The 24,062-nt window shown below is 40.8% G+C and overlaps 1 protein-coding gene across 2 annotated transcripts in view; it reads left to right on the plus strand.

Annotated features, from left to right (window-relative positions):
• MEGF11 (multiple EGF like domains 11) overlaps positions 1–24,062 on the plus strand; it is a gene marked incomplete at its 3' end in the record, with an annotated part of 201,920 nt that overhangs the window by 77,737 nt on the left and 100,121 nt on the right. For both annotated transcript variants that reach the window (XM_082005373.1, XM_082005374.1), the window contains exon 3: positions 22,831–23,077. In XM_082005373.1, the coding sequence (XP_081861499.1) occupies positions 22,831–23,077 (247 nt within the window). The remainder of the gene's footprint in view (positions 1–22,830; positions 23,078–24,062) is intronic.

The following is a 24,062-nucleotide window of genomic DNA, read 5'->3' on the forward strand; positions in this document are numbered from 1 at the left end:
AGCCCCCTGGGCCTAGGTAGACAGGAGGACCAGCTCAGCTTGTGAGCTGCAGCAAGGCTGCAGAGGCTGCAGTTCCACTTTGGCTTGTATTATTGTAAGATTTATTTTGAAATTTTATCAGCAATTCACTGTAGGCTGCTCTCTGCTGAGCGAAATTCATCCATCAATCTACTTCTGTGGCCACATTCCAGCTTAGACTGAGGTGACAGTTCAGTTGTACTAATGATCAGCCTCACATACGCGTTCCTGCCTTGGTCTGATTCTCCTTCTCTTATGATGATTTAATTGATCGAGCACACTGGCTTCTAGTCAAGAAGTTCTCCTCAGCTTAACCCTCACTTTAAAAAAATCACTGCTCAACATCTCTATAATTAGAGTTAGTTGCTAAACCCTGTATCCAGGTGATTACTGGTATATGAGAGGGACATATCTTGAACTGATCAAATCAGGATTTTACTAAAAATGACCTTGATCCACGTTTCACAATTTGTTAATGTCTTCTACTTTTGGTATTTTTCTTCCTTTTTGGTGGCTAAATAAATCTGGGTTAGGAAGGTCCATGTAGAATTAGGGCAGTTAGGTTTGAGTTCTTTTTATTCGTATCCCTGTTATTGTTTGGGGAAGCTCAATATGGTTCATTAATGTTGCATTTACAATGGAAAGGAACTCAAAAGCCAAACAGTTCAATTATATTCTGAAGCCTGCAATGCGATACAAAAATGTGCAGTGCAATAAGTTCCTGTCGCGGTTTAAGACCAACTACTCCCGTTCCCTAGTCAACAACACTGCTCTCTCCTTTATTCCACAGTGCAGTTTTTCATAACACAAACTGAACCCAAATGACGTGATTTGAGGGTTCCATTCAGCTTCTCTTACCTGATTCAGGTTCCCTGAGAGACTCAATAAACAAAACAAATCTTTGGCGCTGATACCCCTGATGACAGAGTCTGACCCGTGTACTGTGTTGACCCTACTTCAGTGAAGATGTGTATTAAGCATACATGGTGAAAAACTTTCACTGGATAGATTGAACTGCAGCTGGTAAAATGAGGGAGAATAAGCTAAGTTTCCTTTTCTGCTTTTGCATTTGCTTGGTCCAGTAGTAACATTCAGGATGTGCTAATCTGCATCCAGAATTGCGGAGGATTATGAACTAGCCCCTGCAAAACCTTACTGTTCTCCCTCATTCTCCCCTGCTTCCCTAAGAGAAAGTGAGAACTTGCAATTGATTTCAATAAAATTGAGATATGCAGAGTAGGCCACTGATTTTCCTGGTGCAATATGATCTGGTTGCTAGAAATGATGATACATATGAATTGAATCTTTTTTCATTTTTCTTTATAGGAGACACCAAAGTAAAATTTGATTTTGCTGGATTTATGGCTTGATCAATCACCCTATTAAGAATAATGATTCCATTCTCTGACCTTGTAGGGCATCAGCAATGAAATTTGATATGATGGTCCAAACATTTTTACAATACAACTCTTAGCTAGTGTATGACAGTCTATTGACTGAAATACTGTCAATGCACAAATGAGATTATAACCACAGAAGGTCTTGATTGCTTTGGTCTTTTATTCAATACACTCCTCTGTTACAAGCAACTTCTCGGCATTTTTTTCAAGATAGCCCAGACGTTTCCTTTCTGACAAATGACGCATTAGTTGATTGTATAGACAGACTCTTTTCTGCAGTTTTTTCTATCTTTAGAAGACTTATCTATAATAGGACTATTGCATTTGGTGTCTCTGCACTGTTCAAGTCTTGTACTCTGTAATAGCCTTTTTGAGCCTTACTGGCTTTTCAGTTTTCTGGAAAGTCTGATATAGCTGTGATGGAGAGAACCGGTGCGTTTTTACATTCTGGTGAGGCATTGTTCCATAGCTGGAGAAGAAGAGAAGGATGGCTTTAGTGCCCAACTTTCATTTCATTTAAATGAGCAGAATTGCTTTACTTCCCCCATAGGTATAACAATTATTAAGAATTTATATTGCTCTTCATTCTGTATAATAATGAACAGCAACTGTTTTTGCACTCTTAACCTTTGCTGCTAGGTAGAAATAAAGAAGCAGCAACAGTGACTACGATGAGACTGTATGTATCTATGCCATCATACTTACTGCCACTTTTTATACTTGGGGAGACAATTTTATGCTGTGTCACGCTTGTGCTTTCCCATTGCGAAAAATAACTAGCTAATGCATTTTTTACTTTCTTTTGTATGTTTCCAAAATTGATCTATTTATCACTTAAATAAACCCACCCAGCGTTCCTCATGTATTCTGATTTTTCAGTTAAATATTGTTTGTATTTAAATATAAATATTGCCCAAAATGTAGCATTAATATTTTGCCTACTGAAGTGCAGTTCTGTATCTTATTAAAATTTAAACAGCCATTATGTACATGAAAGATTTTTTTGTTGTAGTTTGCAAGGTGGTATAACAATAATTACCAGAGTGCATCAATCATTTTTCATTGCCTCATTTATATCACGGGGATAAGTAGCTCCAATTAAAATCCCATTTTACATAAATAGATATGGTTTGTATCAAACCACAGTCTGTTTCCACTTCTGAAATGCTGGCCATAGGAAATCTTTCTCATTATTCAAAGTGTATGATGTGTACTGCTTATCTCTTTGCGCTTAAAAAGACATAACTCTGCAGGCAGGCATGCCTTACTGCAGGTTTGGCAGGGAACAAATAACTCTTACTGTAATTATCTATCAATTTTACAGTTCCAAATATTTTAGCCAAAAAGCTAACTAGTATAATCACATGTTTATTACTGACACATTATAGTTTCAGTAAGCAGAAACAGAAAACTTTTAATATGAATTAACAGCTATAGGAAAAATTTTATTTTTTCTGTTACTAGCGATTTCACCTCTTCCACAGCAGCTTCTCTGTTAAAACTGCTTGCATTGTCACCTATTGTGAAAAACCAAATAAACTTGGTAAATTATCTTCTGCGATTAGCTAAGATGAGAAGTTGCTGTTTTCTTCTGGATTCCGATGCTTTTGATTTCTTTACTACAAATAAGTTGCTAAATGAGGCAATCACGGGTGAGACCTCTTAGTTGCTCCACACCCGTAAGCCCGGGCCAACGCTGCGTTGCGTTTGATGTGCCATACCTCCGCGCTGCGGCATTTTTCAGTAAAGCGGCGGTCCCTGGGGAGGTGTGCGGGGCACACTGGAGAGCAGATTTGCTGCAAAGCCTTTGTACGCTTTCAGAGGTGGAGCATTCAAATTGCAAACGGTTAAAAATCCTCTGTGACACTACAGGTGGCTTTTTTGCACCATTTCTGCAGAATTTGAAACTTGATGAGCAGAGAATTGCAGGAACTCTCAGCGACTCTAGCAAAAGGGCTCACTAGTAGCTTGGGCCACACTACGCCTGCTCTGCAATTTCCCTTTTCTTTCTCACCCTTAATACCCTCCTTCTGGAGCCAGCAGTGGCGGGATGCTGAGGGGGACAGTCATACAGTGACATTGGAGTGAGCTATATGCACACTGGCTATGTGTAGGCGGGTGCCTCTCCACCCGGCTGCCCCTATGAGCACCTTCGTAGGTGAGTTATTGAAAATAAACAGGGAAAAAATGCTAGACTCGGTTTCAAAAAAGTACTGACTTGCTTACCGCAGATACACTTAAAATTAAGTAGATGTTTTGGGGCTGCCTGAAATGAGTACAAATTAGGAACTTAAAGCAAATGATTTAGTTCAGTTTTCCAAAGACTTTTCTAACTGCTGTCTTACCATTTGCTTTTTTCTTCAAATCAGTGTCTACCAGCTCTATTTTCCTGCTGCTATTGCTATAACTAAACCACCTTATTTGTGTCATAACTAAATCACCAGATTCCGTCTCTGAAGTGCTGAAGTAGTAGATAATGTCTGCGTTTTTATTTGTAAGGTCAGGAGCACCAATTCATAGCTTAGGGATCATCAGCACAGTGAGCTGACAACAGCGTCAGTCCAGCTTGTGTTTTCTTATAGTCACGCAACAGAAAATCAATGGTGTCAGGAACATTGGGATAATTCTACTGTTACAATCAATACATGCTGATTAAACTAGTTGTGTCTGTTGGGTAAATTTGCTGCATCATAATTAGAATTATTAATTAAAAATAGGAAATCAATCGACACAAATTAAGCAAAAGAGAAATTTGCTTTATTTCTTTGACACTCTCTCCAGAGGCCTCAATAACTGTGACAACGTGGACGTGACCGAGTGGCATTTGTCAGTTTTTTAATGCTGTCCTGAGTTTTCAAAATTGACTTATAAAACCCTGCTAATGCAACTCCCAGGAAATCAGGCATTAGATGTTGTATGTGCAAGAAGCAGTTATTTGTTTTATTACGGGTAGTCATAATTCCCTGCCTATCCAAGAGTAAAAGGGAAGAGTCCTGCACATCCCACCGGGGAGAGGAAGCGGCTGGGGAATGAAAGCCTTGGGGACCCCGTTCCTTTATCACACTTTTTTCTGCTTTCAGTTAACAAGGATAAACAAATTGATCATTTCTGTAGTGGGTGTAATGGGCTACCCATTGCTGCCTACTTCGTATAATATGCTGGTGACCTTCATTATTTTCACAGACATGTTATGTAGGACACTAAAGCAGGGAGTCCTTGGTAATGCTCTTTGCAAGGACAGCAGGAACGTACGTCTTCTTTCCTTTCAGCTGTTTATTTTTGTCTCTGTTATTTCTGGATTTTATGCGGTTTTTCTTTTCTTTCTTTTAACCTATTTCCCTCTTTGTTCTTTCCTTACATACCTTTTCTCCTACTTTCCTCCAAGGCTCAGTCTAGGTTTTCTCCATCTAACACTTTCCATCCCATGTTTTCTTCCTCCTCTTCTGCTTGCACACATTCAGGAGAGAAGAGTAGCATCAAAGTAAGTGCAGGAATACTTTGGGTCTACACAGTCCCAAGTTTTGCTCAACCTACAGCCCAATATTTTCCCTGAGCCTTTACACCTATGAAAGACCTGACGGGAAAAAGGCTGGTTAGGGCAAAGGTGTGACTGGTAACCGGTGGTGCTGTATAGTATAATGTACATTTACTAATCGTTCGTGGTAGACTAGTTTCCCAATTACATGAAACTCATGGGATGGTTTGATTGCTGAAAAGATAAAATCTTGTATGTGGGAAACCTTATAGGTAGACAAATGTGTAATAAAGTGATCCAAGGCAATTACCCTGTAAATAGTCCTTAGCCAGACTGGGCATACAAACGTAAACCTTGTCTCTGCTTCTTTTTGGGATATCTCCGGCATTTATTTTTGGTTTTTTTAGCTGCTGACTTACGAATGGCAGACTTTTAAGACCAGCTGTACAAGATGAATGGCTTTGAGCCTTTCTCGAAAATTTGTACACACCAGCAAGATTTAAGAGCAGAGTGTGCAAGTATTCCCCTGAGAAGAGCTTTGCTACTGTTTTCTGCTGTCAGGCTCCCCGGTAGTTCCTAATGCACAGCGTACTTTCCAAGTGTTGCACAACGGCTTGTCATTACCCACTGTGAATTGTAATGGACATTATTTGTGTAAGCTTCGGCACCTTTACTATTATATTTTTAAGCTCATTATTCTACTTAGGGATACCTTTCCCTGTATTAGAGTGCAGTAAGTAGTTGATAACCTGGGAAATTCATCTCAGTAAAAAATAATTCCTCCAATCTTCACAAAATGTAAGATCAAAACCTAATAAAAATCTTAACTGCTCCACTATGTCTAACTTAAAATATTTAGGGAGAAAAAAGCCCTCAGCTATTTGATTATGATGGCTATAAATTAAATTTGTCTAAGGTCCTTTGTAAAACAGGAAGTATTTTCTTCTTTAATGGGGGGTGAAATGCTGATAGGAAAACAGTACTAAGCATTCCCAGGTTTTGAAGTTAAAATTCACTGGCCTGTAGATCTAACTGCAATAATATCTAGATCATTGCTAATTATCAAAGTATCGTCGCCAGATGTCCTAGTGAAAAAGATTAATATGATTGAATTCCTGTATTTTCTATACGTAGAACTGGTTTTTAAGGTGTTTTGCAATAACAGTAGTTCATTGAAATATATTTCCAAGAAGAGTCAAAAGTAACAGCAAATAAAATTGTCTTTAGTTTAAAGGCCAAGACAGGTTGAGTGGTTTGCACAAGAATCAGGAAAAGCGGAGCTGTTAAGAGCCCTAATGCCAGAGACTTACGGTCGTCTCAGGCGAGCTGAGCAAGCTGCCAGTTTTGGCCTCGCTGACAATTGAGAACATATGGATACCATGGAGGATCTTTCAGATATATTTGAGCACAACTGTTGAGCGCCTTAAAATTAAGCTGTAAAACCATGCTAGTGTAAATACTATAAAATAAGGTGGATGTACCCAGGCAGTCAGAACCTGCAAGGAGGAATGCCGGCAGCTACACTTGGGGTGAGCTGTGCTCCGAATGGGACGTAATAAAGATCTCCCACAAGGAAAATGTTACAATAATTGAGACTTGAGAAAACAAGGACTTGGATCAACAGTTTCAAATCTTTTTTACTAAGATTCAGCCTGGCAATATTTTGTGGGTGGCAGCTAGACAGTCTGTTGCCAGAACAAATCTGAAGATAAATTGGGTTATAAGGCTACATTTGGAAAACAAGTGGTGTCTTTTGCTTTCATTTCAGTGGGCTGTGGATCAGGATTTTAATTTAGCGTATCTGCTTTATAAGTCTTTGTTGTAAAATTTGCTATGTGTATAGAACAGTTGTCAGCGTGGTAGCCCTACTCCACCACTGGGTCCTGTTGCCGTAAGTGAGATGTAAACAGTCATCGCAGTGGATGCCTGTAATTGGAGGACAGGCGGAAATCAATTGCAACGTTCTCTTTCTAGGCGTAGCTATGATGAGATATGATTACTATTTTTTTCAGAGGCTTAGAAGATGGAATTACTTAGCTTAGGCATGAAATGTGCTTGTTGTTCCTCGGCAGCCAAGTGGTATTCTGATTTTTAATGAAATTCGGAGTATTTGTATTATGAGGTTATACTTGTTTTAAGCTTCCATAGGTCTAAGCATTAGCCTGAAGTCACTTGACTGGAGCAGGCCAAAGTAACACCCTGAAATCTCTGTTTTTCTCTGACATGCTTTAGAAACTTTTAAACAATAGTGCTATCACACATTAATTGTTGATTGTAGAGCCCTGTATTTAAACATTGCACAGCAACTGACACCAGACTTTTAAAAATTGAAACCTTTTCCAGACTGCTACTAAAAAGTTGGCTTCAGCTCTTCTACGCAGGTCGTCTTGCAATTCCTAGGAGGAAGAGCAGAGAACAGGACATTGGTTTCAAGAATGACCACGAACATTGACAGCCAGAGCTACCACTGCAGTGAATTAAGAGATTTAGTTATGCAGTTGCTAAAAAAGCATTCCCGTGTTGCTTTCAACTCTGTTTAGTTGCTGTATTGCTAGCTGCCAAAGAGTCTTTCCACAATCAACAGACCTGTTGGGTTAAAGAATTGGAAAGTTGTGAGACATAGCCTGGAAGAAGCTGACTAAATTGCCGTGTTTATTGCAGTTCCTTAACAACTTCCTTGCTTTGCTGGAAAATTTAAAAGGTTAAACATATACAGATTTTTAAAATTATGCGCACCTGTGTTCTCAAGTCTCAGTGGGAAGTCACTTTCTCAATCTTTTAAGTGCACAGACCCAATAATTTCCACTACCTTAATACTGATACCCCAATTTAATTTTCTGTGTGCCTTTCAAGAGTCGAGGATAATTCTTGGGCCCATAATGTTGCTTTCAGGTCTTCCTTCTTTCACATCCACTAGGAATGAGTGAAATGAGTCAACAGTAGAGGTTTTTTTAAGCTTTCTTCAGAATTTACACCAACTCCCTGACGGAAAATGTTAGAATTCTTTTAGTTTGACAGAAATTAAGGATGTGCCAAATAGAGGAGTCTGCATATATGTAAGTTACAGAACAATAAAGTATTTAAATTTTGCTAGCTATGAGGTCTCTGTAAGTACAAGTCCTTTTGGTACAATATTAACTTAATTCTTTGTGCATTTAACAATTTTAATTAACAAATATTAGAAGAAGCTCCAACAGTCTCTATATGTGCAGTTTTACTGCCTTTTTAATCCCTCGCCTTGCAAAAATTCCAATTCTGTGGCCCTGGCAACCAATGGGGAAACAAAACATACCAGGTCCCAGGGCAGTCTGTAGAAAATCTTGCAGCAAATATTGTGTAACTTTTCTTGGGTTTTGCTTTGTTAGAGCCCAAGTGAGTAAGGAGATCAACACAAGCCTATAAAAAAGAATGTCAATGATAATGGTGATGGAAGAAAATACAGAGAAACAAACTGTGGCCAGAGAATCTTGCGTTCCCTTAAAGGGAACGGTAGAGCTGGGACCTGTGAAACCGGGAGAGAAAATCAAATAAAGTGGAGCCTCTTTACTGAACTGCTATATATCATTTGTGTTAATGGAAGACTTTAAGATTTTCTTCAATTTCTCTTCTGTGGTTTTCTGGGGCGAGTCGGAAGGCTTCACAGAGCTGGGAAAGCCTTGGATCAAGAAATGCCCCTTTTCTCTGTGCATCCAGCCTCTGTCTTGTTTTGATTCTGGAAGCTCGGGGGATGGCAGAGAAAATGAAGACGTGATTACTGTTTTAGCCATCTTTAATTAGAATCTCATTATGCTGAATAAGCATTTATTAAGGTTGCATCCACTTGGCAATCAGAGGGGCGATTGAAGCAGACAGCCCTGCTCTTCCTACCCAGCCTTTTCAATTACCAGTAGTAGTGAAGGCGAGGGTAGCGAGGGCTTTTACCGGTGAAGTTGCCAACACGGCTCCGGAGGGGATTCTTGCCTAGCCCATGTTAAAGCCAACGTTGCTGAAGCTTCACTGCTCTCCTTGCTTGCCAGAGCTGGACTGCGGCCAGCTCAACAGGCCCGTGCGTGCCGCAGTCACGCCGCCGAACGCGGCGTAGATGCGGCCTGAGTGTCACTTAGCCTCACTTGCCGAGCTAGACCTGGCTGAAACGATGTTGCTCGGGACGTAGCGGGGCATCTTGGCTGGGTACCGTCCCCAGGACGTTCAAGTCTGCACCAAGCCCCGCGCCACGTCAGTTTGCATACCGGTGATGTCGTTCGTACCAAGTTTACATTTTTTAATCATTATTTTTGATGAAAGAGAGAAAAACAAAAATTAATCCCTGTATACATAAAAGAATAATTTTTCGCATGTTTCATTCAGCACAGAATTATAAATGTAGTGAAGAAATATACTATAAAGTATTTATAGCATAAATTTAGACTTTAGAACTTGGAGCAGTTCTATCTCGGTGGTACCGCTTACTTTCTGGGTAGCTTTGTAGTTTAATGTAATTCGACTGTCTCAGTTTCCCTTCCATGAAATGGGGATAAAGTATATTTCCTAGCTCATAAATGGACCATGAGAATTAGTCAGTGTTTGTATAGGACTTTAATGATGGAGGCAATTCTATTAAATGTGCAAAAAACCTACACATTTTACTTTTATTGCACAATTTAGAACCCAAATTCTTGCATATTGTCATTTTTTTATTATACCAGCATACTTGGAATTTTAATTAGTAATGTACTCTGAATAATTAATTATTCAACTAATAATTATCCATTCCAAATAAAACAACTTGATTACTAAGCCTGATGAGGAAAATCCAGTCAGGAAAAAACCCTTTTGAAAACAACAACATTCTGCAGATAGCCTTAAATATTTAAAGGGTGAGCTATATTTAGTAAATTCTTCCGAAGGTGGGGGGGAGACGATCGGATGCTAATTTCCTGTGTCATCAGATTTGTGAACGCGTGTCAGCAGCACTCCTAAATCACTACCTACTACACAATCACCGTCTACACAAGGATCAGGCAGCGTTCAACATTTCCCTGGGTGGATCCTGTTTATCAGCAAGGAAAATGGCCTATTTTGGGGTCATGTCATTTCCTTCTCATCGATGATTTAACATTTGGGGGGGGGGTGCAGTGTTTGCTCTGCTCGGATATTCAGCAGTGGGCAGAGAACCTTTGCTTAGCAAAGGAAACGTGAAGGCTGTGGCATCAGTGTCCTTTCCCGGGTGGCACTAACAGACCGTTATAGTCAACAGAAAGAAATTCCTTGAGTGTAAGGGGCACCGATCTGAGTCCAAGATGCTTGTTGTGACGGGTGTAGCATGGTCGGTGGGCCCTTTCGATGATGGTCTTGTCTGAAAACCTCTTTTTTCCTGTGGCGTTTTAAAATATAGCTCTGCTGCCACTAGGCAAACGTAGAGCTCTGAACCTTACAGGGGATCTGGCATTTAAAACCCGTAAAGCACAGATGCCGTGTTCTCTTCCAGCAAAGTCCCGCTCGCTTCCCTGCTGCCATCCAGCCAGGAAGTCACGTATGTCTGTTTTGCTTTTTACTTTTCAGTGACAGTTGTCACTAAAAAAGAGAGAAATTAAATTAATCCAGAGAGAAAGCTGTTTCACACAGGCAGTTTCTCGGACTGCTGTAAGTGCGACTGAACCTCCAAGAACCCACACAGCAGAGCCGGGGACTTGAGCTGCTCTGTAAATTTTCCTGGTTTCTTTGGACCTGACTCACTGATAATGCTGCAGGCACTAAACCACATTGTCTGTAAACAATGAGGAAAAAACATGTGGAGTGATGATTTACTGTTTTCTGCCTGCCTGACATTTGATCGCTTAACGCAGTAATCCACACTGGGTGAAACTCTTCCGAAAGCACTGGCTTCCACGTGGCTGTGATTTTGTCAAAACATTTCAGTGCAGCAAACCCATAAGTGATTGTGAGGATGAACAGTTTTGATCATCCTGTTTTTCAAAATGTAAACCAGCTCAAGAATTGTCTGTTTTTAACATCATAACAAAAAGTTTCATTTCCCCGTTTAGAGCAACTTCTGCTTTAGAAATTGGCATTAATTTATGCTTCTGCGAACAACATTTGAACATGTTTGGACGTCAAAATAAAATATCAAGGTTTAGACAACCAATCTCAATAATTTATGAGACAAGACTTTATCTTCCTGCCTGGCTCCCCTGAACGAAACCAAAGCCCTACCGATATGTAGAGGAAGCCGGAGGGAGACAGGCAGCGGCATCTGCTTTATTTTCCGCTCAGCGCTTGGGGTGTGCGCATTTTGTTGCTGGCTGCGATGTGAGTACAAACTGCTGGGTCACGTTACGAGACCTGTGGCTGCTTTGCTCTCTCAGCATTAGCATCCTAAGTGAGTGGTGCAGAAGAGCTGCAGCAGGGTTGCAGTCTAAGGAGCTGCTTTAGGGACACTGGGATTTTACTGCATAAAACTCTCTTGGTGCCGGGGCGTGTGTCCTCTGCCATCCACTGCCCACTTACAGCTATCCATGCTTTGACTCCTGGTATTTAAGCGATATGGTATTTGCCTCCCCCTCTGAGTATCTTGTTATTAACAGAACATCCCACATCTCAGTGCCCGAGTGCAGTGAAAAAGAGGACATTATATTCCAGTATTTCAGTATTTTGACTTTTCTTTCCCAATAGTTTCAGACTTTATATTTTCTGTGCTGGAGCGTGTCCAGAGAAGGGCAACGAAGCTGGGGAGGGGTCTGGAGCACAAGTCTTACGAGGAGCGGCTGAGGGAACTGGGGTTGTTCAGTCTGGAGAAGAGGAGGCTGAGGGCAGCCGTCATCGCTCTCTGCAACTGCCTGAAAGCGGGTTGTGGCGACGAGGGTGTTGGTCTCTTCTCCCAAGTAATTAGTGATAGGACAAGAGGAAATGGCCTCAACTTGCGCCAGGGGAGGTTTAGATAGGATATTAGGAAAAATTTCTTCACTGAGAGGGTGGTCAGGCATTGGCACAGGCTGCCCAGGGAGATGGTGGAGTCGCCATCTCTGGAAGTGTTCAAAAAACATGTGGATGTGGCGCTTCAGAACATGGTTTAGGGAACATGGTGGCGCTGGATTAATGGTTGGACTTGATGATCTTGAAGGTCCTTTCCAACCTAGTGATTCTGTGATTCTGTGATTCTGTTAGTAAATATGGAAAAAAGGTTTTGCAGACACTGTCCTGAGTCTCGCAATAAGGTTTTAGTTAGTGAACATTCTAGTTTTTACTGGGTTACACAGGGCAGGACTTTTTAAAAAAACTGCATCTTTTTATGTCCCTGAAAGGGACATTGCTATTAATGGTTTATAAGAGAAAGACAGGAGCGTATTCAAGATATTTTGAAGACATTAGGTAACATTAAGCAGCCATCTGAAGATTCAAGTATGCCTAGAAGAAAAGAGAACAGCGAGTAGCTTGTGCGGATACCTGCACATAGCTTTTTATAAGCCTCTGAACTGTTTCAGATCTAAAAGACAGCCCCATTTCAAAGGCCACCAGGCCTTCTACTGCTCTAGTCCTCTCCCAAAGTCCTTAGGTAACAGAATTCATGCTAGAGAAGGGAAGATTTTTCCTAGATTCAGTTACTGGGGCAGAACATCCTTTAAGCTGATATTATTTGGCTGAAAAGCAGTGCACAGGTAGGAGATGGTAGGATGGGACTGAGGCAAAGGGGAGGAAGAGGTCCTTTTTACTCTGCAGTTACACTGTTGGAAATAAAACCAAGTACCACAATCCACAGTGTTTACTTTGGGTTTCAATATCAGTGCAATAAAATAAATTGCTTATTGACCGCCTTAAAAATGACTGATGAGTCTGTACTGTGTCTTATGTTATGCATGAGGGATGTGCTTATACGTCCCCTTGAAGGTGAATTTTTATGGTATAGTTTGAAGCTGGCTAGCTAGCTGTAGCATTTCTTCCATATGCTTATCTTGATAGTGCCGTTTTATCCACTGATCGGCCAATCTTTTTGCTCAGGTCAGTCGGCATGCTGACCTACGCAGTCGAAGGTGAAGGGACACATACATCCCTGCATGGGAATGGGAGTGAGAAGGAACACACTCTCTAACATTTGCTGGTTTAGTGACAAGAAGCTTTTCTTCTTTAAGCACTGCTTTAACTGCAAATAAAGGTATATTGCATATCTGGCAAAACATCAGCAGGGTGACCTTCCGATACTCAGTTTATGTGCTGTGAAAACTAAAGAGCTAAGCACATCTCCCTGAGAGCTTTGCCAAACGGGGTTGATCCCGCTCGATCCTGCGCAGTTAACACTACTCTGCAGTCACAGAAGGTGGAAAGGTGGCTTCAGTGGCCAGATCAGATTACTTTCAGCATGGTAGATTCCTCAGGTCATGGACCATGTTCTCCTACGCAGTTGCAGGGAGCTTGGTGAGGATGCGACTGAAGGGCATCCAGCATGACTAGCCTACTGCAGGTGCCGAACTGATCCTATGGATCTGCCCTGAACTGTGTCAGAGTCAACTGGCATTAATGAGCTGAGAAGAAGAGGGTTTGTCTCTGCTCCCACACCTCTGCCTTGCTAAGCACTCAGCTAAAGAACGTAAATGTTTCTACCCCTTCTTGCAGGCAAAACTGACAGTACTTCTGTGCAGAGGCACTACAGGAAAATTTCATGATCTAGTCAATGAAAATATCTTAAGTGCGTTGTAGATGTTGAGTGAGGGAGAGAAAGAGAGACAATGTTTCACGCAGTTGGAAGACAGAATTTGGAAGTAAGTTACTTGCAGATCTTATTATTACAATCCTGTCCTAGAAAATAATAATGAAGTATTGATGGAAGTTTTGCCAGAGCAAAGACTGCTGGGTTTCATACAGAGGAAAGATAGTATCTTCATTTAGTTTTATTAGACTCTTGATACTCTGCCCATGTATTTTTTAATTCACCACAGTAAAATTCTAATTAAAGAACAGACTTTGCCTCCCATTAATATGACAGTAAAAAAAATTTTTAAAGAATGCAGCATCTTCTCTAAAAAAATTATAATGAGAAGACAAGCCGCCAGTGTTGTATAGAATGTTGTCGCTCCCTTATGAAGCGTTTCATGGTTTTAAACTCCTTGTAACATCTAGAGTGTCAGTAGAGTTAAAGGCTCATTAAACTGAGCAGTAATTTCTACAAAAAGAAATAAGAAATGTTCTCAGGGGTTTTTTTGTGTTCCAATTTTCACTTCTTTTGAAGCCTCTGTCAAAACAGCTCATGATGGAAATTCTGAAAACACAACACTTTGATATCTGTCAGGAGTAGAAGTTTTTCCTCCCATTTTGCTGCTTCCTAAATATATTGAGTTCATTACGGGATTTGACAAGGCTGACATCTGAATACTCAACTTCTTTTTGACTTACAGTCATTTTGTTTTCATTTATCCAAATTAAAAATGTACAACTAGGTAACTGTTCTAAACATTCTACAGGGTACTGTTGGAATGGTCTTTAAACAAGGATTACTTTGGAAAGAAAATGTTTCCTCAGAGGATACTAAATAAACTGCCGGGTCTCTAAAGTGCTGTGATTAAATTAGGTACCACATGTTGGAGAGTCAATGACTAATGAGATCATCATCTGAGATTAAATCATGACCTAAATCAGCCACATGTTTCTTATCTGATTCAGACAACTAACTTCAGGGAGAATCAGTACAATCTTTCTTGAAGGATGAAAAGCTGTTCTCCTGTCTCTATGAAAAAAACGAAACGAACACAAAATTAGATTAATTTCCTCCTGTGAGTAATAATCTGTCCATTTTGGGAGAAATCAGCTGATGTTCCCTTCCCATCTTTTCCTTTCTATCTGATGAAGACTGATCTATAAACTTAGAAAATGACATTGACTGCAAGTTCTGCCAGTCTCCGATTAACCTCCAGTTTTTGCCACTTGGCTGGATAGTTTTATAAATGCATATTTACAAATGCAAAATATATTCTCTGTACAGTCTTAGAGACATACACATTAGAACTGGCATTTTCTTCATTATAGTTGTTTATGCTCTGACTGAGAGTCTGGCATTGGAGATAAAAATGCTAGTGCATACACTGTTGCACAGAAACCATGTTTAGGAACCTTAAGGCCACAAAGCTACAAGCTCAGAAGACAGAAAATGCCAGGGCATGTAGACGGTAGCCTGTGCTCACATAATTAAAGAAAATATCATAATCATAGGCTCAAGTAGTGAATTACTGCTGCACTTCCAACCTTTAATATGACATTTTCTTATTTTTGTGACACCAGCTTCATAAGTCAAATGCCTTATTTATGTGTGATGTTCCCTGATGGTTCGTTTTTCCTTAAAAAGCAAATGGAGAATACGAAAAATCCCTTTGAGAATGTCATCAAGCTGATATACAGACAGTTCATCAGCATGGACCAGAACAAACCTCTGACATGTGGGTAATGGACTAAGAGTAGAGGTTGTCATCCTCTCCGTGGACCACTTACTACATGGAGATTAAACAGCCAGTGGTCCATGGCTACTACTAGGAACAATTGTAAGAGAAGTCCTGCTAAGTCCCTGAAGCTTTTAATTGCAGATTGCTTTTAATACAGATGAAATCTTTGAGAAATGTAGGTAATGAATTAAACAGAGGTGGCACTGAGTGTCTGTAAATTGCATTTTTTTATAGTTTGATCAGGTACAGGTGGCTTTTCACTGGGGACACCTGAGCACACCTCTGGCTGTGGGACAGTGCTCTGCCAGATTTCAAGCTATTGATCTGGACACATGGAATGTGTCCCAGCTTGTTGGTGAAAAGGATATAAAAATGTACTTTAACAAGCAAAAACTACCGCTTTAGCTACTGATTTAAGCTAAAATTCCCTTTCCTCTATTCCTCACACCAACAGACTGAGTGAGCCTGAAGCTGAAACTGGAGATGGCAAATTCCACATAACAGAGAAGTTGTCAGGGACTGGACAAAGCATCTTACAGTGGAAAATGCTACCAACTACCTGCCTGTGGCACAGTTCAGATAATCTATCTAATTATATTTGGGGCAGGATTATTTATTAAAATCTATTGTCAACTTCAATGTCCCCTGAGAAAGTATTTATTTACAGAAAGCCAATCTATTTGTTGCTTTGACAAATAGGACCTTTCTCATTTGCAAGACCTGAGCAAGACATGTTGTTGCATGGTACGTTATCAGTATCTTCATATGGTTGTGAAGAAGAAAATGAGCTACAGTTTGAGCAGTGTGGCCTAATCTGCCTGTACCCACTGGCATGTCTGTTGTATGGATGAGGTTTCCTCATTCTGAAATCACAGAATTAAAATGTTGGTTTCAAGCACTTGTAAGAACATTTTTGAAGGGAATTTCTGAAAATCTGGGTTATATTGAGGACAGCCATGGTCCATAAACATGTGTTAGAAATTCTGAGGGTAAACAGTCTCATAAGACAAAGAGGATTTTTTTGGTTTACAATCAAGCAGATCAGCAAGTGATTTTTCAATACACTGGCTCATGCCTTTAGAAGTGGATTGGTATTACCTGCAGTGCCAGCACGTGAGGGGCTCAGCACTGCTCAGAGCCAAACACAAAGTGGTGTGAACTGTCATTGTGAGGGGATTCCCTCTTCATGCACCTTGTTTCAACCTATTGCAGGCTTGGCTTCTGTTTCCAAAAGTGTTGAACTGGGCCAAAATTAATCATGTTTGGACAGTGAGCAGACACCAGCTCAATACAGGGACTATAATTCTCCTATTGGGCTAAGTGCAGGGAATAAAAAGTCAATTGATTATTTTTATTTTTTATTCACTACATCCAGGCACATGTTTTAGCTTTTGCTGTTTCTTTGCCTGCTTTGCATTAGATGGCCCAACCGTTTAAAGCCCAATCAGATTCCAAAACTGAATTAGACAAAAAAAACCCAACACCCAGAGCTCAGGCTGCATTTCACCTTAATTGGTATTCATATAATCATTCCACAGCAGTACAGTTATATTAAGGAATCTAGCCCTAATTTCAAAATAAATTGTAAAATAATCTATCTTAAACTATGTCCTCCTAGATTTAGTAAGTTAATTTTATTCCCTCTTTGCATTTTTTAAAGGCTAGTATCTCATTTAAACATTTCAAACTGAATTTGGAAATATTCCAGAATATTGATTATTCATAGAATCATAGAATCACAGAAAGGTTTGGGTTGGAAGGGACCTTATAAAGATCATCTAGTTCCAACCCCCCTGCCATGAGCAGGGACACCTTCCACTAGACAAGGTTGCTCAAAGGCCAATCCAACCTGGCCTTGAACTCTTCCGAGGACAGGCCATCCACAACTTCTTTGGGCAACCTGTTCTATGGTATCACTGCCCTTTCTTTTGATGCAGCCCAGGATATGGTTGGCTTTCTGGGCTGCAGGCGCACATTGCAGGGTCATGTTGAACTTCTCATCAACCAACACCCCCAAGTCCTTCTCCTCGGGGCTGCTCTCAATCCATTCTCTGCCCAGCCTGTATTTGTGCTTGGGATTGCTCCCACCCATGTGCAGGACCTTGCACTTGGCCTTCTTGAACTTCATGAGACTCTTAAGCCTGTCAAGGTCCCTCTGCATAGCATCCCTTTCCTCCAGCGTGTCGACTGCACCACACAGCTTGGTGTCATCAGGAAACTTGCTGAGGGTGCACTCAATCCCACTATCCATGTCACCAACAAAGATGTTAAACAGCGCCGGTCCCAATACCGACCCCTGAGGAATGCCACTCATCACTGGTCTCCACTTGGACATTGAGCTGTTGACTGCAACTCTTGGCAGTTATTAACTTTGAGCTACAGTCTTGCTTTAGCAAATTTGCAGAAAGTTTATTTAAAGCAGGATAAATTGAAGATCACTGTCAGCCAAATATGGTCCTGAGTCTGTGGGCTAAGAAAAGCAACCACTTGACTTTTTTCAATTGTGCCTTCGGCAGAAGGGTTATGAATGTCCCACTGACTTTGCACACCTAGAATAAAGGCCTGGTCACTAGCTATAAAAAGAGATACATGCAGGCTTATGCTAGTGAGAACAAAATAAACATAGTCCTGAAGACCACAGATTCTGGTGCTGCTGTGATAGAAGATGCCGTTTTCATGTTAATAGTGTAACTTTGCAGTGATGGAAGAGCACTTTTGACTCTCTCTTGTTGGGATTAGTCACTTGATAAATGTCATCACTTCCTTGGGAGTCCTTTATTTATCTGCTAAATTTTCCAACTTGTGTGTTTGCTTCATCGGTGTCCGACTTGTGCTGCTGCACTAAATATTGTGTAGCTCTATTGACCCAGAACACAGCAATTCACTAATCATTCCTAGAGAGGAAAGCAGCCATTTGGGAGTGAAGCGGCACTTCCAATGTGTCCTCGTTGTGTATTTAACAGGACAGAATTGGTAACAGGATGTCACGTGCGACTATAGTGGTGGATATGCAGAGCCTGCTCTAATTAGCCGTCACTTCAACAAGCCACTGAGGCTTCGGCTTGGGGGTAGGGATGCAGAGAGGAAGAAAACACTTTTGCTGTGTCGAGCAAGCTTTCCACGGAGGGATGAATCTTTCACCTGCCATACTACTGCATGCAGACAACTGTAATTATGCTTAGGCACCCAGCATCATCCTTTACAGAGTTATATTCATGTTTATTGGTGGCAATTAATCTCTAGTCGTATTTTCGAAGGAGAAAAAGTGAGTAAGTTAGCACGTTTGCCAGGGAATGTTAGCATGTGACCTGAAATATGGCAGCTCCCTTTAATGTGGCATCTCCCAAGAGTGCGCTAGCTATTTCAGACTCATCTCTCATGGTATTGACATCCACACATGCGGTCTAAAGGGAGCATTTGTACCTCCCTGACATCACCACTCTCAGGTTGCTTTTCTTATTGATGGTATAGTTAAAGTCTCTGTATCATTTTGACGTTTTTAATGGCATATGCATTTACAGTGTAGCTCTTGTGTAAGCTTTAATCAGCTTTCTGTTCACACGTTGTTGCTATTATTATTTATCTCTATTATGGTAACACATAGAGGCTATCAACAAAGGCAGGATTAAACTGTGCTAGGCTTGGGTTGTATTTTAAAATGGCCTCTCTGTGCCCATAGGACAAGTGGTGCTGATGGTCCTGAAGAGCAGCGGGCTTCTGTGGCTCTGAGGCTGCTTTGCCCTGTATCTCAGAAACTGGAATCACTATCACACACCAACTAGGATTTGCCACACTGATGTATATAGAAAAAATACGTCTTGGTTGCTGAAGTCTTTGGTTTCTTCCGGTTTTTAGTTTTCTAACTGGAACTACTAGATCCCAATCCCATAGCTATTCATGCACTGGAGTAGTCGCACACATCAGTGGTCCGATTGAGCTCAGTGGAATTACCTGTATGAATAAGTACTTGGATTTAATTCTGTATCTGCCTACCTTTGTAAAGGTACAGAAGTTACCACAGTGCAGATCTATGAGTTACCACAACATAAATATCACATAATGTCTGAATGAAATCACATAGGTAAAAATTTACTTGCAACTCCACAGTCTGTCACTGCAATATGGGACTGCAATAGGAATCACTGCAATAGGAAAGGGGAGAAGAAAGCCAACAGCAGTTGATAAACTTTTAGCAACAAAGATCTTATTTTCATATGAGATTACTGCAGTGTAAAATCAGGTGAGGACGATATTTCATTATGACAAATTTTACACTAACACATTGCCAGTGGCTTTCACTCAGTTCCCTTTGCAATTAATCAGCAGTGGATGAATTGATACCACATTAAATGGCTCTGCTCGTTGTGACATATATAGGCTTAAACTGATAGCTAAAAGCAGAAAATCTTTACCATCTGAGGTAAAGACTTAAATCTAGAAGAGGTCAACTTGTCATTGTGTATATATGATCCCATCACTAGAGAGACAGCAGGATGTTCACCCTGGTTATACACTCATACTACGACTCCAGCTTCAAACCACTTAGAGAGCTGTAGTCAAAACCTGCTTGTAGTTTTAAGAACACAAAAAGGAGCCTTAGAAGTGCAAAGGCTGTATCAGGCATTGTAAATGAGAAACGGTACAAGCCCCATCTTTTTGTAATTCTGTTTTTTTCTGTGTCTTCCATGGGCATTCAGATGTACTTTAATCCTCATTTTTATGTCCTCTCCCTAATAAATCCCCTTGAAATTCACATTCTTAGTAGCTATCTGGTATGCCAAGCTGTTTTATTTCACAGATAATTAAAACATTTTGGCTAGCTACGTTGGGCTAAACATACTGAATATTGCGAAGTGTACTCACTGATGCCTTGTACTTAGAAGCCTTTGGAAAAATCTGCCTAAGTGCCAGCTGGTTTTCTGGTCACTGCAGGCTTCTTTTATTATCCAGATTTGGGTTTTTATGATTTTACAACCGATTAGAGGAATTTCTGCTCTTTACTTCAGCATTTTGCTCTTCCTTTTGACTAGATTGTGGAGTAACATTTGGGAGAAAGGAAACATGACCAAATATAAATAGTAAATGAGTGTTCAAATAAGGTAAAAGGAGTTGTGTTTGGGGCAGACACTGTAAATGTGAAACAAGATGCTTGAGCTGATGATGGGAAACAGTTTTTGCCTCCTATAAAAGGTTTGCTTTCTCCTTCGCTTTCTTTCAAAGTGAAAAACACCAACTCAGCAGGCAAATCTGATGATTGGAGCACTCACCTGAGACATGCAAGACCAAGGATATAAGTCACATCTTCTAATGAGTGTTATTCATTCATATTAAGCAAATTAATTGCAGCTGGAATTATACCAGCCCAGAGCAACCCACAGTCTGGCAGTAAGGGCTTTAATGTGAGTGTGGCAAGGTAGGAATGAAGTCCCTGAAGCAGGCAGGGTTAAGTTTGATTCCTGCATTCTACTTCCCCATGCGATGGGCTACCGGTTATGCTTGTGTGGGTCAGATTTGTACCCTTTGTGGAGGTGCAGAACTGCATCCCTTGATGTCCAAGTCCTGTGGAAAACAAATCAGTGTTTCTGGAACGGAAATTGCTGGGAAACTCCATCAGCTTCGGCAGATTTGCTCCCTGCCCCAGAAGGCTCACGGAGTCTTAGCGAATGTCTACGTGAAATAAAGACAGATCATCTCTTTCCACAGATTCTCAGTAATAATTTAAGACTTATAAAGAGTAAGATTTTGTTTGCACAGCTCCCAGCAGTGTTAGTGAGGAACTATCATCCCAGTTTACAGCTGTGGGGGAAAATGAGGCAAAGCAATAAAATATCTTATGTGAAGCACAAGCAGGATTATGCACAGGGGTATGTTGCGCGCTCTGCTCTCTGCAAGACACAAAACCATCTTCCTCTGCATGTGTATCCTGTAAGACCCTGCAGATACTTCTGGAGACCCTGGGATTGTCTTCTCAGGGGCTTATTTTATTATTTATTATTCTTGTTGCTCAAGAAACACAAGTTTGTAAATCGGTAACCAGCAATGATAGTTGAGTAAAGTCTCTTTCTCTTCTTTTTCTGCTGCATATCCTCAGACCAACCAATAAGTATCCCACTTCTCAAGGAGAAGGACAGAAAGAGTGCCAAAATTAACTGATAGAAATAGTTGTCTGGTGTGGGTTTATAACCATGTGCCGTAGAAAGAGAGGGATCTGAAATTTCTAGGACAAGAGCTTTGGACTTATAGTGGGCTTTACATTTACCTTGCTAAGTCTGGAAACAGAGATCCAGGCCTGAGAAGCAGCAAGTGTCACCTGGGGATTAGCTTACAAAAGAATTTGTATAGACGGCTCTGTTGCTGGGATAACGCACTCGTTTCCTGCATGGCAGTGGATTTTACGCTGGCAGAAGAGTTGTTGGTATAATTGAAACCAGCGCTCTGAGCACAACCGACCGTACCTGGAAAATGATCTGTAACTGTGTCTTTACCAGGGATTTTGCCAGCGACTCTATACTGAATGGAATGATGATTTTCTTAACCCTTGACGTAGCTATATTGAACGGCTAATAAGTGGAGGGTAGGACTACTGAAAAAAATCCTTGTTTTTCTGCTGACCATTTACTGAGGAAACCTTAACCTCTGGGTGTTTGCTTAGAGCTGTTTTGTATGCATGCGGGGTTTTGCAGGTGCTGATTGCTCTTCCAATAGCACAGCAGGGTCAAGCTGTTTCTGTAACGCTGACTTCCCTCTCTCATCCTGCGTATGGTCCACGAACAGGGAGAAGGGATCAGACAGGATTGTCATGTGAAGGGTTCTCACTGTGCTTCCATGCACTGTGTAGGGAACCTCCTCTCCGTATCAAAGCCATAGGGTTGGGGGCCCTTCTGTAGTGCTAGTACATACTGTTACTTACACAAAAATTACCTGACATACGCACTCCGTAACTTCATCCCTAAGCCCGGTCAGTCTCATGAAATCCCATCTCCAGTGTTATTTTCTTCCCTAACATCTCTCTACTCCAGGAAAAAACAAAAAACAAACAACAACCAAAAAAAAAAAAACCACCAAAGGAGAAAGTCTTCTTTAGATTATCGTATTTATTATCTTATGGGAACCGTGGAAAGAAACAATATTTGATGATATTATTAAATCTACAGGATTTGCTTGGCAATACTACCTGCCATTAGCTACACTGCAGTAAGGATGTGATCCTCTGCATCTAATTCCACTATAAATTGATTCCTTCCAGCTATCTAAGAGCACTGAGAAACAGGATATTAAAAGATTTAGGTCCTGATCCAATAAGGGTGTTAAACAAGTCCTTAAATTTAGGTATATAACTAGCGCTGTTGTCTCCTTACATGCTAAAGTACATTGGTGGATCAGGGGCACGGTTTCAGAAAGTTTGAGGGCCCTTTAGAAAGTTCCTGGTGTTAACAGTGCCCCTGCCTGCTTGCCAAGCTAAGCACGAGAGGCAGATGAGATGCTTGCGATGCACTTTCCTAATCCTCTCGGCAAATGACCGAATGTTTTCCAGGTTGCGACAGCGACCACTGGGGACCCCACTGCAGCAACCGCTGCCAGTGCCGGAATGAGGCTCTCTGCAACCCCATCACGGGTGCCTGCGTCTGCGCAGCCGGGTACCGAGGATGGCGCTGCGAAGAGCTCTGTGACCCCGGGAGCTACGGCAAGGGCTGCCAGTTTAAATGCCAATGTCACAACGGAGCTACCTGCGACCATAAAACGGGAGAATGTCACTGTGCTCCTGGATACACGGGGGTGTTGTAAGTTCGGTGACAGGTGTATTTTACTCCGCGTCGTTTAACAGCCTTGCTTTGACCGCTTTTAATGCAACGAGTAATTGGCAAAATTCACACAATCTCTATATTACGCACTTTCTGTTGTAGAAATCGGGCAACAGAATTTCAGAGAGTCTTAAAGGAAAAATCTCTTAATTTGCTGCTAATTATGCCTATCTGCATAATAAAGTAAAATTTAGTGCTAAAGTGAACTTAGAAATCCATTATATTTTCCGGCTTGTACATAACTGTACCTGTTTCTAATTTCAGTATGTGAATACAATCCAAATTACTGTTGAGTTTTTATAAGCAATTGGATGTTCAACTCATTAGCAGTCCAGCACAGTATCAAATGGGACTTACCATCCCCAATTTATTTGACTTTCAATCTAACTGAGGAAGCATTACTGTTAACTATATCAGCTTACTATCGAGGGGGTAAATTTTTAGCATAGTGAGCCGGGATTTAGCGGTGTGACTCCTATTAACTTTAACGAGAGTCATGTAGCTAAATCCCCATCCACCACACTGGAAGTTTACTGGTAGGATTCACAAAATCTGCATATTAATTTTAGGACAGCAAGCAATAGTTCCTTGTTTAATATTGCCCACAGTGTAACATCAGTTCTCATTAGAGATCTTTCAGTAGTTTCTGAAGTAATTATGTTTTTCAAAATTATTTAAGGGGAGAAGAGAATTCAGTTGGAGATGTATCACAGGTGACTTAATACTTTTGCAGTCTAATATTATTTGTTGACCTGCATGAAGGGGAAGGTAAAAAATAAAGACAATATTAACCCTCATAAATAAGTGATGTGCCTTTTGAATATTTTATTTAGTACCTGATTTCCTTATAGACTTGTTACCTTATTCCTGGAAGCACTCACTGTTGAAGACTCTGCTTAGGAGTGGTCCCATTGACATTAGTATGTCAGTTCTCAGCAATAAGGACTTGCAGGGCCAACCACCG

The sequence above is a fragment of the Phaethon aethereus genome, assembly GCF_964289735.1.
Source record: "Phaethon aethereus genome assembly, chromosome: 12".
Taxonomy (NCBI): domain Eukaryota; kingdom Metazoa; phylum Chordata; class Aves; order Phaethontiformes; family Phaethontidae; genus Phaethon; species Phaethon aethereus.